General features: G+C 43.9%; 1 protein-coding gene across 4 annotated transcripts; it reads right to left on the bottom strand.

Annotated features, from left to right (window-relative positions):
- Nucleotides 1–981: 981 nt before the first annotated feature.
- Nucleotides 982–12,546, bottom strand: MTX3 (metaxin 3). 4 transcript variants are annotated; one of them, XM_075411460.1, is made up of 9 exons: nt 12,414–12,546; nt 11,994–12,063; nt 8,863–8,939; nt 7,236–7,328; nt 6,025–6,207; nt 5,801–5,877; nt 4,773–4,930; nt 4,264–4,352; nt 982–2,842 (listed from the first exon to the last, which is right to left on the bottom strand). In XM_075411460.1, the coding sequence occupies exons 1-9, from the start codon at nt 12,492–12,494 to the stop codon at nt 2,732–2,734; spliced, it is 939 nt and encodes a 312-aa protein (XP_075267575.1). In that variant the 5' UTR covers nt 12,495–12,546; the 3' UTR covers nt 982–2,731. The 4 variants fall into 4 exon arrangements, with proteins under 4 accessions (XP_075267575.1, XP_075267576.1, XP_075267577.1 ...); XM_075411461.1 differs by having other exon boundaries at nt 982–2,868; XM_075411462.1 differs by lacking the exon at nt 4,264–4,352 and having other exon boundaries at nt 982–2,868.
- Between the last annotated feature and the right edge of the window lie 1,641 nt (nt 12,547–14,187).

The following is a 14,187-nucleotide window of genomic DNA, read 5'->3' on the forward strand; positions in this document are numbered from 1 at the left end:
CAAGGGAAACCCTGGGGTATATCCCGCGCTTGCACGTTGCAGGAGCTTACACACAAAGCCCAGTGTTTCCAGGCTGCAGAGCTGCAGCACGTATGACAGCCAGACACTCTCCATAGCAAGAAGGTCCACGCAATGCTGTCGCGGCCCCACCACTGCTGCTTGGCCAGAAGGGCTGAGCCCCGGTGTCTGCAGTCTCAGGCAGCGGAGGAAAAGCCAGTCCCTGTGGCAGGTTTTCACTCTGTAGCTGAGGTAGGCAGCGAAGGCTTCCTTCACCCTTGGCAGACACGCACATTTTCAGGACTCACTTCACTATTCCAGGCATCTAAAGGAGATGAATCCCACCTGGACCCCATCTTTCTCCGCTAGCCAGAGAAGCAGCTTTGACTGCTCCAGATGCAGATAGCTACAGCTACTCAAACTGGTCTCACGCTGGACATCCGCAAACGCCCAGCTTCAAAACTCAGGCACACAAAATATGCCGGTAAACTAATAGGCAAGCCCAAGCAGTCAGGCCACAGAAAGGACACCTTCCACATAAAGTAGTTTTGTTTTGAATTCACCTTGGATAAAAAGTTAAAAAAGGCAGGCAGTGCAGGGCTGTGCAACCTCATTGGTTGCCTGGGACGGTGCGCACTACTGCAGGCAACGTTTGCTGTGACCGCCAGCCCTGTAGCCCCCTCCCACCCAATGAAGTTACTCGGGCATTGGTTTGTCAAAATTTTGCTGTCACACAGCCCAAGGCTGACATTCACTAAGATCAGAAAACCTGTGTTTCCCTATTCACCCCTTCCCACAGCAGTTGTAAGAAAGGATTGGTACTGAAGAGCTGTAATTAAAATTTAAAATCCGATCCCATGGATATGCTAAAATGTGGTTTTTTTGTTTGTTTTTTTTTTTACAGACAAGATAAACCTTTTCACAATGAAAAAGAAAAATGTTCAAAAAATCTGACATAATTCCCATAAAAAACACTAGCAAAACTCCACTAAAAATCCAAAATTTTAATCTTGGAACAATGACCTTCTTACAAAGAGATTTTAAAGACTGTGTACATATTCACAAAAGCAACAAACTAAGGCATATTCTCCATAGCCATGTTTATAAACTATAGACTTTGAAAAGCCATGTGACTCTTATCAAGATACAGGCAGTAAAAATTTCAACATGTAGTGGACTGTTGGTTTACACAATTATCATGAGACAGATTAATTTCAAATCACTGAAACAAACACTCTAGTAAGAGCATGAAGCTTAAACGTTATTTTAAAGTGCTCATTAGAAACCAAACATTTCAATTACAGTTAAGAAATGTTAAAGATATTACATTCCTTACGTATCAAGTCTGAAAGTACAGTATGTACACAATCTACAGTCTTGTCTTTATAAATAGGGAATAATTTATCTGTGTATCTCAAATGTGACTAGTAGCTGAAGGGAAGCTGAAAGACTTTTGATTTGGCCAGAAAAAGGATAAAAATGGAACAGCCATCCCACACATACAGCTATCAGACTTCTGTATCCGAAGCGCTGCCATTTTGGCCAATCTCCTTGACTAATCCTCTTCACAGCCACTCATGAAGCATCCACCAGTATGCTGCCAGTAAGAATTACAGCATGTCTCTTGCAATGGAATTGCTTGGGTCTCTAGAACTGGCAGGGCTGCTGCTAAGAGAAAATGTAGTAAGACAGAAGTCCTTTACTTAAACAGAAGAAATATGTGCTGCAATGTATTAGTTTGCAGAGATAAAAGAACTGTAAACTAGGCGGTCAAACAGTAACAAATGTGGACGTTTTTTAATTCTTGTATGTAGTGCTTATAAAAAAATAAGGTAAGACCAATTCACAGCCATTTGTGACAAATTTAAAAGCCCACATAAGCTTTCTTACAAAGCTCTAACCAGTTCCTTTCAATCCAATGCCACACTATGTTTGCTAGTCAAGTCTCTTGTCCTGACAGCATCTTATCAAACCTCTCCATCTCACTACCAGTCCTCTGTGATTTTGACTTAGTAGCTTTGCAGCATGTGGCATTACCCTGTACACAGGTTAAGACTGTTTCACACAGGACTAATACCAGGTACCTGTGAAATGTGAGTATTGTACATCATTGCACTCCCCACAGCACATACACTTTTCAACAATCCCCCTCAAAGTACAACATAACAAGTTTTCAAAAATACAAAGAACCTTAAAATATTTGACCCAAGAGTGTTCATGAAAGTACAATAAAAAATATTTAACTTGCTCTCCTTGCTTGTCATTTCTCAGCTGCCACACAGGGAAACACTTCATTTTTTCCCCAGTCTTTTCACCGATTTTGCAACTGGGCTTTGTAATTTTCATACATATACAAGAGTATACCCACTCACATACAGTAACATGATTACAAGTAAAACCAAAAGCCACAAAATAATGGTGAACATTCCATAAGTAGAATTCTAACTTCTGGTCAACATTTCTGCTAAGCTAAAGGCAAAAATATGCTGTACAAAATCACTTTAACACCTGCAGGAATAAGCCTCGTTTGCTCAGCTTAGTGCGTGGCCAGCCTGAACTATGCAATTTCTTAAAAGCACAGGTAGATAGGAGACTGTAAAGCTGTATTTCTTCACTACACCCCTCCCTTGCACCTATAGCAGATTCCTCCCTTGCAAAACAACATTCATGTGAAAAAATTTACTGTGGCGCTCAAAGAGTTGAAGGCAAATGTGTGTATGGGCAACAAAAGCTGTCAAGGTGACAAACGATTTGATGGACTGCTTTCTTCTCCACCTGCAGCCAGCTTGAGCGTTGTTAGCTTTCGAGGCGGATGCTGAGGACTCTTACGCAGGTTGTCGTCCATCTGCAGAGAAATAATGAGAGCCGGATCTGGCAAACAGTAGAATACAGATTATACGATTAGTTTGTTTGTCAGGGCTGCCATTATTAATGCTGGTTTGGGGTGTTTTTTACCCTGTTATTTCAGGACCAGCCAAAACTGATGCCCTGGTTCCTCTCCAGTCCGAATTATACACTTGTGTTAGAGCTGCTATTCATTCCATTAGCATATGCTGCATCAAACCCAGGGCAAACAGGGGTGCTTCTGCTCAAATCATTTCATCAAGATTAATGAAGAAAGTAACATTGCTACCTTCTTCTAATGGGTCAAAGTTTCAATTCGGTATAATAGCCAAAAGCTGCTAGAAAGCAGATCAAAGTCAAACTGCTAACGCCAATGGATGCTTTTGCACGTTCAGCACTTTGCAAGAACAAATCTTTTTTTCAAACTGGAAATGCTCTGGAGGCCCTGGGTGAATTTAGATTAGTTGCAAATTTCAAAAAGTATTTAATAAAGAACTTGTGATAAGACCTTTTGAAAGACAGGTTAAAATTAATCTCTGAATATAAAGATTTTACATTTTCATCGGAAATCAATCTAATGCCCTGTGCATCAAAAAGAGTCTAATTATTACAAAATAAACAGAAACACAGAAGACAGCACAGGGTAGATCTCCACAGGTTGTCTAGCCCATCCTGTTCCCTCAAGGTAGGATCACCTTTACCTAAATCATGCCTGACAAATGTCTACGTAACCCATTCTTTAAACTTCCACAGCCACATTTCAATACCACAAAGAGGAGATACAATCCATACGTAATGCTACAGAAGCTGATCATAGTTAATGATCTATTTCATACACCGATCTTTTTCAGGAAGCAACAATTTCTATACTTTTAGTTAAAGTGTTCTGTCTGCATTGGAAGACTAATTCTTCACAAGTATTTTTCACGTAAGTTGTACAGATTTTGACAGGAGCTGAGTGACAGCCTTAGAAACAAAGAATATAAAGAAATAAAAGCCAGGTGTAGAACAAGCAAGAGAAAGAGTGACTGTAGGTTAGTGACTACAGCGTTCAGCTGGGAGCAAGGAGAGCTGGCAACTGGTCTTAACTTGCAGGAGCATTTCTGAGTTTTGAAATTTAGGGCATATTAATTTGCCTCATCCTTTGCTGGAACGCGCCCTTGCAGAAAGGCACCCTTCTTTTGTTGGTACGTGCACTTGCAAGACAATGCTCTTGATTGTAATAAAAATACTTGTTAAGTAACAAGGCATCATTAACTATTCCTTTCAAATTATGTAATAGTCTTCCTGACTCTCTACACCAACTCACTAGAAAAGAAGCAATTAAGAAGTCCATTGTACAGTTGCAATTGCCATGCAAGAGTATCTGTGAACAAGTAACCACAACGAAGCAGGAAAAATAGAGACTGAAGCAAAAGTAACCTTTTCAATCAGGTTGGATTCCTTATTTACAAGCTGTGTGAGTTTCTGCAGATTAGCATCTGCTGTATCCTGTCCAGCAGGAGAATGGCCTGGAGAGTGAAGGTAGAAAGATGAAGAGTGAAAAGGTATTCATTCAAAAAAGCTTTTAAATATTTAAAAAATAGACGAACACTGGAGAGAAAGTTCATGCAGTATTTTCATCCTAAGAAGAATTTAAGCGGAAAAGCCACTGCATGTGAGAAAGACAGAAGCAGTACACATGAGCCATAGCACAGATGCAGGTGCATTTTGCCAATGCCTGACAGAGTCTAAAACTGAGTATTAACCCTGACTTTTAATTTTCAGTCCTTTCTGCACAACTTTGGAAGTTTCTCTATCTCATTTCCACAGAGAAGTTCTAGTATAAACTACATAAAATCTAATTCTGCCTTGGTTCACAGGTGAAATCCTGGTGTCCTAATCCAAACAAGACTACACATGACAAAAAGGGGAAAAGAAACACCACTTACCTGAGACAGTTACCCTGAAGTAGCAGTTTAAAATATCATCACAGAATCGACACAGATTGGGAAGATGTTTCAAATGCTCTTGTAATTGTACTCTGGGAAAGCACACTTTATAAATCGGTGCAAGGAAACCAAACACAAAGGCATCCAAGGTGGTAGGCCTGAAAAGAGTGACAAAACAAAACATCAAAGTGACTGAGGTTAAGACATTAAGACCTCTACAATGTAACTGTTTTCTGTGTATGCCAAACACAACTCAGGACAGAACTCAGTCCACTCTTCTGGCATTCTGTCTTCTCATACCAATCTGGTAAGTGCTTTGTACAGATTATCTACTGATTTCAGTACGTCTGAACTAGAGACATGTTGGCAAGCTGGAACTTTAACTTCAGCATTAAAATGCAGTCATGCTGTCACATACACTGATAAACAAGCCCCTCTAAAACATGTTTCTGGCACCAGAAAAGCCAAGCTGTATGCCAGGGGACCAGGATCCTGTCTCATGCAATGGTCTCACTCCAGTGGCTGAAGGAACAGATCGCCCTTTTTAGGAGCTGTTGGCACTACGTTGTTGGCAGTATCTGCTTCCTGGTCTGTGCATGTACCACAGAAGAGGAGTGTTCCCGGACCTACACGCTCCTTCCATGAAGGCAGTGGTAACATTTCAGGCTTAAAGCATTTTTTCCACATACAAACACAGGAGGTGACATTCAGTGGTGGAAAAACATTTTCTAGTGCTACACTAACTCCTCAAGCACCCCACATTTTCTTAGCAGCTGGGGGCAGCATCTGCCTCTCCTGAAAAATGCAGGATAAGGGAGAAACCGTATTGCCTTAGTTCAAAGTTCTTGTTTCTGCCCTGTTTGGTCATTCAGTTATCTGAAAAGTAGAGTGTGAGACATGAAACTACTGTGCAGCACTTTCAACATTCTTTCAGGTTAAAAAAATCCCACAAAGTTAAAGTGTTCACAGAGTCATATCGTACCTGTTTTGTTAGTCATTTAAGGCAAAAAAAGGAAAAACACACTCACGTATCTCCAAAGAAAAACTGAGATGTTCCCAATCTCTGCGACAGGAGATTTAGGCACTCCTTGGCATCCCTGTATATCTGATGAGACACAAGACTGTCTAAGAGCCCTAGATGTAGCAAGGTTAGTATGCGCTTCATCGTTCACCATTTGACAGTGTGGTAGACTGTTTCAGTTCTTATCTGCGACAGCACCAACTTACAAATTCTTTACTACACAACACATACCTGTGCTTCCACTTCAGTGAGGCTGTAGAGTGGAGGCCCTCCCCTGGTCAGCAAGATCCTGTTCAGTGCTTCCCTGGACATCTTTCCAGGCAGATACAAACTCAGTGGGAAGGCAATCCTCGAGGCAAACCATGGTTTTGTCACACCGCAGTAATTTTCAGCTTCAACCCAGAAAGTGTGCAGCTGTATCAATACAAGGAAAAATATGATTGGAATTTGAGTCAGAATAGTAGACATCTCTTACAAGTTTGATGCGCAAGATCTCTGTCAGAGAAGCAGAAGCACCAGGAATTAGTGTGAGAATCCATAAAGGATTATACGAATCCTTCGAGGGTAGGAGTATGTAATTAAAGCAACACCTACCTTCCACGTAAAGAGAAACAACAAAGATATTACATAGACCTACACGCATGTGCATAAAATTACATATACACTCATGTTCATTTAAGTATATATACACACACTCCCACAGACACACTGTACATAGAAAATACATTACCAAAAAAGTTGCAGATGTACAAGATCAGGTTTGAACTTTCTAGATTTTTTTTTCTAATCTTACATAAATCTTAAAGATATTATGAAATGATGAATTCGAAACCTTGCAGGCCAGCTGAATAGGCTAGTCTGTGACATCACCTGGTCAGAATATTTTCTCCTGCACAAACTGAAGTCAAAGTCATTCAAAAGATCCAATGTCTGGGGGCTTTTATAGCTCTAATGTACTTACACTAAACTGGTGAGGGCATGTGGTCATGTGTTCTTTAGAACTGAAAAATGAAATTACTAATTGGTATTTTAATTTCTCAAAAGTTCCAACCGAACAGTTCCAAAGGCTTCCAGAGTTGTGCACCCCGCATGAGACATACTCCACCTAACTCTAAGTTTTTCAAAACAATCAAATGAAACAAAACACAGCCACAATAAGCTGTTTACATGATACTGTTTCCCAAAAACCATCTAAAAAAAAAATCACAGCTGCCCTTTCAGAATGTCTTTCATAAATTCATTATTATTACTTCACACCCCACAAACACACACTTCTTTCCTTTTCAAAAGTTGCTAGGCAGTATTTCCAAAACTGGACTAATAAAGCAAATACACTCTGGCCAGGACTATGGCTGAGAGACTTTAATGTCTTGTGTTGGGTACTTCTTGTAGTATTCGATTCCAAAAATTCTGACCATTATGAAGTATTTCTCAATACTTACCAGAGCAGGAAGCAGTTTCTCTTCAAGCAGTGCAATGTATGCCAGTGTATCAGCTCCTTGTTTTGCGGACAATTCATAATCCGCATTATATTTCTACAAATTAAAAAAAGAAATACATACTACAAATAACGTTACACAGAACTTTCCAAAAAGATCATCAAGGCAACCCAAAGTTGCTTCAAACTTAGCAGCTATCAAGTTAGTAAATACAACAAAATCTTTTGGGACAGAAAGCACGCGTTCACTAGAATTTCTTTACTTCTTCAGGCCAGCTATGTCAAACCTCCTTGCATCTCCCTTTTCCACTTTACCACTCTTAGATTTTTGGGTCCTCCTATTCCCCAAATAACTGTTGTGTCTCCTTCTGACTGCTTTCCAAGCAACTGACCAGTGATACAGAGAAAATTTTTCAGTATTTAGGGATATAGCAAACCTCTGCCAAGTCCCCATCTTTGTTTTTGAAGAAGCATCTGGCACTTAAGCTGATGTAAGCACAAAAAAAAAAAAAAGCATTCTTTTTCTTTTAATTACCATTCTAAAAGTTTAGAAATTGGATGCTAACAATGTAAGCGACCAAACGCACAGTTAAATTAATGCAGTAACAGCTAACAGCTTTTAATTCTGACACTGGATCCTTTTAGGGTACATTAAAAGGGCTGTTAAAGTTTTGGGGAGCAAGATGAGATTCGCTTCATTACTTTAGAAACAAAGGATCAGGGCTGACCCTTAGATATCTGAAAATCAAGCATATTCTTGTTATACTTTAACTCAAACAGTTTTTCCCCCCCCAACAATAAGCAATCTTTGCTATTCAAATGGCTATGAAACTTCTGAATTTTAAAACAACTGTCTAAAATCCCATCTCAAATGTGCAGTTTTCAGATTCTGTTTTTCTCCCTCCAAAGATTTAAAGTTTCACTAACACAGCATTCATCAGATAATCTTCTTGACTAGGCAGGAAATGAATTTCTAATATAAAAGCAGAATATCAGGCTGGAAGACCATCTTAGAACTAAAAAGATGTTGCCATGCTGTATTAGACTTCTTTAGACTTCATGAAAACAAGAAATTGTGTAGCTGTATTCTTTGTGAATAAAACATTAAGAGATCTGCAAACAGCAAGCAAGAGCTGACTACGCAGTAACACGATGTGCATCAAGAAATGCTTGCAGACTTTTTCACACCACAAGTCATAGAAAAACTACGCAGATTAAAAACAACACTGCATGCATTATCCTTCAAAAAAACAGCACTAGGAAACAATTACTCATTTAAGCATTTAAAGCCACACTGCCCAAACTGTGATATTCTAGGTCTGCAAAGCCATAATGACACATAATTTAGAGCAGGGTGCTCAGTGAGCAACTACTCAATTAAGGGCAGTTTGTTGTCCTTTTCAAAGAACAGTTTCTCGTGCCTATTTTTAAATCTTTCACATAACTAACAGTCAAACGTTCAAACAGCAATGTGTTATCCACCATTTTGCAATTCTCATGCATGTACGAAAAACAGGAAAGCACTGGGTCTGAACTGAGTTCCTGGTTTTCGGAAGCTTGTATCAGTCTATACAGGGGACATGCAGAGTCACTACAAGTGAAAGAAAACAAATCTTTTGAAAGAGACCTACCTGTTTTCTTAAGAAGTTTAGTATTTTTGCCGGCTGAGAAATAACAATGTCTTCTGATATCAGGACTGGTACATCTCCTAGAAGGCATAAATAATATAGTCAATAGTTTATATGGATGAGTTATAACTAGAAAGCAATCAGTCACTTCATCTACTTTCCTGTTTAGAGTGCTGAGGGAACTGGTGGAGGAGCTGGCCAAGCCACTCTCCATCATCTGTCAGCAGTCCTGGCTAACAGGGGAGGTCCCAGATGACTGGAGGATTGCCAGTGTAACACCCATCTACAAGAAGGGCTGGAAGGAGGATCCTGGGAACCACAGGCCTGTCAGCCTGACCTCAGTGCCTGGCAAGATTACGGAGTGGTTCATCGTGAGTGCGCTCACTGGGCATGTAACGGACAACCAGGGGATCAGGCCCAGCCAGCATGGGTTCATGAAGGCAGGTCCTGCTGGGCCAACCTGATCTCCTTCTATGACCAGGCGACCTGTCTAGTGGATGAAGGAAAGGCTGTGGATGCCATTTACCTGGACTGTAGTAAGGCCTTTGTCACTGTTCCCCACAGCATCCTCCTGGAGAAACTAGCTGCCCATGGTTTGGATGGGTGTACTCTTCACTCGATAAAGAAGTGGCTGAATGGCCGAGCCCAGAGAGTGGTGGTGAATGGAGTTAAATCCAGCTGGCAGCCGGTCACAAGCAGTGTCCCCCAGGGCTCAGTTTTGGGTCCGGTCTTGTTTAACATCTTTATCAATGATCTGGATGAGGGGATGGAGTGCTCCCTCAGTAAGTCTGCAGGTGACACCAAGTTGGGTGGGAGTGTGGATCTGCTCGAGGGTAGGAAGGCTCTGCAGAGGGATCTGGACGGACTGGATCAATGGGCCGAGGCCAGCTGTACGAAGTTCAGCAAGGCCAAATGCCGGGTCCTGTACTTGGGTCACAACAACCCCAAGCAACGCTACAGGCTTGGGGAGGAGTGGCTGGAAAGCTGCCCGCTGGAAGAAGACCTGGGGGTGCTGGTTGACAGCCGGCTGAACATGAGCCAGCAGTGTGCCCAGGTGGCCAAGAAGGCCAACGGCATCCTGGCTTGTATCAGGAATAGAGTGGCCAGCAGGAGTAGGGAGGTGATCGTGCCGCTGTACTCAGCACTGGTGAGGCCACACCTCAAGTACTGTGTTCAGTTTTGGGCCCCTCACTACAAGAAAGACACTGAGGTGCTGGAGTGTGTCCAGAGAGGGGAAATGAGGCTGGTAAGGGGTCTAGAGAACAAGTCTTACGAGGAGTGGCTGAGGGAGCTGGGGTTGTTTAGTCTGGAGAAGAGGAGGCTGAGAGGAGACCTTATCGCTCTCTGCAACTACCTGAAAAGAGGTTGTAGCCAGATGAGTGCTGGTCTCTTCTCCCAACTAACTAGCAATAGGATGAGAGGCAATGGCCTCAAGCTGTGTCAGGGGAAGTTTAGACTGGATATTAAGAAAAATTTCCTTATTGAAAGAGTGCTCAGGCATCGGAACAGGCTGCCCTGATGTGGTGGTGGAGACCCCATCCCTGAAAGTGTTCAAAAAAACGCGTACATGTGGCACTTTGGGACATGGTTTAGCAGGCATGGTGCTGGGGTGACGGCTGGACTTGATGATCTTAGAGCTTTTTTCCAACCTATGAATCTACGATTCTATGATTCTTTTCACCATAGCATGCTCTGATCTTGCTAACACGTACAAACAAACTAAGCTTTATGTAGCAGGGGAGTTCCACACATATATTTAGTCACAAATATCATTAGTGTATTGTGGCCTTAACTGATAACAAGCCAATGTCTTCTGATAGATATCTGATACTTTGAGATATAGATAGCAGGCTACTTGTCTGGATTTCAGATGCTCATCTTAAGACACAAATTCCAACCCAGTCCAACGGCCCTCTCAACTCATTCTCCTCTGGGTCTCTCCTTTCTTCTACTCCAGTTTTCCCTCTCCTTCACCTCCAAATCCATTTTAACTACTTGTTTTCTCTAGCCTTGCTACAACCACTGCCCAAGCTACCACTGCATAACCATGAACTACTCCAGAACCAAGTACTTTTCTTCTGCCAGAAGCTTACTGGTCAGCCTTGACTCAATAGATTGCAGGATCAAAGACTGTAGAGTATATGATCTCTCTAATAGCGGCCATCTTACAGCACGTTCACAACATAAGTGCACCACAACAAGCCTAACAAGACTGTGCTGCTAAATACTATTGAAGTACCAATTATCAGCAACACTTACTTACTATGTGGATTTTTTTTTTAACAGATTTTATGTATTTTGGCTATGAAGAAAGACACTGAACTTTTGGCAAGTACACTCAGCTAGTTTTTGGTATTTTCTGCTAAGAGAAAAAAATACACTGAAAAACAACAGTCAAAGGCGCAACCTCTGCATGGATACTGTAATGCCTAAACTGAAGATGTGGTGAATGTACGTAACACAGTACTTCAACACTGCCGCTACCTCTCTGGAACACACCAGGACAATAACTTACGCAGGTAAGTGATGAGTACAAGCATCCAACACAAAGAAGTCCTCTCAGATACCCAATCTTCAACTTCTCCATCAACTAGGTCATTAGTCACCTTTTCTGAGTCAACCTCTCCAACTCAGCACAGTACCAAACACGCCAGCTGGTGTCAAGTTATACTCTTTGAGGCTCACATTGCACTTCCAACTGTACCAGCCCACTAAATTATATGTAATTAAAGAACACTATTTCCATACACAAGCCTAGTTACTCTCATTGTAAATATGCAAAACGTAAAAAGCTTAAAAGTTTGCTTTCACTATAACATCAATTTAGACTGCCTGACAGAAACGGGTACGTACTTGGCACCCCTTCTTTGTTGACTGTCTGTTGCTCCACCCATACACATTTTAATAAAGTGTCCTTTGAGGGACTTCACTTACTTCTTCTGTTATTTCATCCCCACTAATTCATCCCGCTCGATCCTGCAAAGCAGTGTATCGACGCATGGTGAAAGCAGGTAGCCTTCACTGGGACAGGTTACACTCCCAGACACAAAAACGAACCAAAGTCCGCAACAACGCAGAAACTTGCAGCCCACATTGACGGCACAGCTAAAGGAGAAGAAAAGCACAAGTGGTACCTTTCGGAGCTCTCCAGGAGTTGTTTATAGGATTCACTGTCAGAGGAGCACCAGAAAACTTGGCGTACGCCTGCAATAAAGATTGCGGGGGGAAAAAAATCCAGTCACTATTTGTAAGAAAAGTGTAAGACAACATTTCATCGAAAGCCACCGCTCCCTGCCGGGACGAAGCCGGGGCCCTCGCCGTGCCACCCTGCCAGGCCCCGCCGCAGGCCCAGCCGCCATCACGTCCCACCCCCGGCCGCGCACGGCGGCAGCGGCGGGTCCCTCTCCCGCCACAGGCCCGGCCTCAGGGCTACCGGGGCCGGTGGGGGAAGAGCCCCGCGGACGGCCGTGCCGGCGGCGGGCAAGCCCCGGGGCGCCGTCCCTCCCCGCTCCCCTCCCTTCCTCCCGGGGCGGGTGGCGGCCGCCGGCCGTTACCATGACGGTTAGAGACTCCGGGTGCAGCGACGGCAGCCCCCAGTCGCCTCCCCAGCAGCTCAGCTCCATGGGAGTCGCCATCTTGTCCGCCGGCCCGGGGAGCGCCGCGCCGCCGCCTTCGCATGGCGGCGCCCGAGCGCCCCCGGCCGCCCCTCGGGGCGGGAGAAGGCGGCGGAGGGCGTGCGCGCCTCGGGGCCCGCGGCCGGGCTGGGACCCTATGGCCGGGCGGCGGCCGGCGGAGCCTGGGCCCCTGTGGCCGGGAGGCGGCGGGCCCGGCGGAAGGGGTGACCTGAGGCGCCGCCGTTTCCCGCCTGGAACGGGGCGGCCGGCGCTGCCGCAGCGCTGAGCCGCAGCTCCCCGGCTCCGTTCCCGCAGACGGAGCGGTGGCTTTCGATGAAATGCGGTGAGTAGTCGCCAGCAATTTGGCTATAGAAGTGAGGAGCGCTGATGGCAGGGTACCGGTTTTGACCAGGTGACAAGGATAACCCATCCAGCGTGGGTGGTTTACTGTGGACATTTGAAGGCATCGAGCTGTCGGCCGCTCCGTTTCGGCGTTCGTGCAGACGCGCCACAGCACTTCTAAGCAGTAAGTCAAGTAAAACCTTTCTGTCCTTCCCACAGAAGGAAAAAATATCACACACTGACTTAAAAAACCCGGCACTGACCACCCTTGCTCAGGTCTCCCATGCACAGAGACGAGGAGGGTGAGGGCAAAGCTGCCTCTGTCCTCCCCGCCACCCCCAGCCAGTGGCTTCGCATCTGCGTGAATTTGTGGCAGAACGTGTCGTGATAAAAATCCATGACACAGATCTGAGATCGTTCAGCTCCAGTTCACAAGGAACATGGGAGAAGAAGCACGTAGCCATTTTTTGCCTCAGAAAAATACACAACTGACGATGTTAACAGTAGTAAATTATTTTTGGGGTTTTTTAAATGGCTGCATTACATTTCTCCCTGTAAAGACGTACTTAAGGTACATTTTCTGAAAGACACCTTTCTTCTCTTTCCCTCCCTACAGGGACCAACTACCTCCCAGTCAGCCTGCCCAGGTACTTTGCTTTGGGCTGCGCACTGTACGGTCGCCTCTCTGAGACCTGCAAGCGCTGAAGGAAAAGGTGGCTGCCAGCGGCTGTGATCACAAACATCTGTGTCTGTCACAGGGGTGAGCCAGATTATGGCTCTTCTTAAGCCAGGCCCCGAGAAGGCTTAGGAGGTAGAGAGGAGAGTAAACTTTCTTCACATTGCCTCAGGGCACAATTCATCTCTCTGCTGTTGTTGTGCAGTCCAGAGCAAAGATGGAAAAAAAGGCAATCTCCATCTTCCCTCCCCCATCCACAAGCTCCTCAGGAACTTTTTCCTCTCAGTTGCCTTAGTGGAATTCCTATTAGTGTAAATGAAAAGTAAATAGGTGCACTGACAATGGATATATGCCTTGTCTTGAAAAACTGGGGCTTCAATGTGTGTTTCTGAAAAAGCAAAACTTCTGAAACCTGTGTTCGAAACCTTATGTTCCACAAAATTTTCATGAAAATGTGGCAGGACCAAACCCCAGAAGGGTCGACACAAATATGGAAGGATGTGGTTTAGAGCTGATAATTCACTTGCATTAACACTTCCGTATCTTAATTGCCCATGAATTCTGATTTTTAATCATCCATATAATCCCATAAAAACAGTGAGTCTCCTACTGCATATTAGGAGCAAAATATGAAAACTGAAAGCAGCAGGGATTCCTTTCTACTTCCCCTACCCTATTACTTGGAATTCAGACAAG

The sequence above is a fragment of the Opisthocomus hoazin genome, chromosome Z (assembly GCF_030867145.1).
Source record: "Opisthocomus hoazin isolate bOpiHoa1 chromosome Z, bOpiHoa1.hap1, whole genome shotgun sequence".
NCBI lineage: Eukaryota > Metazoa > Chordata > Aves > Opisthocomiformes > Opisthocomidae > Opisthocomus > Opisthocomus hoazin.

Excerpts from the sequence above, each read along its gene's own strand:
- MTX3 (XM_075411460.1), bottom strand. The coding sequence starts at position 12,494 with ATGGCGACTCCCATGGAGCTGAGCTGCTGGGGAGGCGACTGGGGGCTG. Across the intron at positions 8,940-11,993 it reads CTCCTGGAGAGCTCCGAAAG|GAGATGTACCAGTCCTGATA; the intron begins GTACCACTTGTG and ends TATGCCTTCTAG. Across the intron at positions 4,353-4,772 it reads CTTCAGGGTAACTGTCTCAG|GCCATTCTCCTGCTGGACAG; the intron begins GTAAGTGGTGTT and ends TTCACTCTCCAG.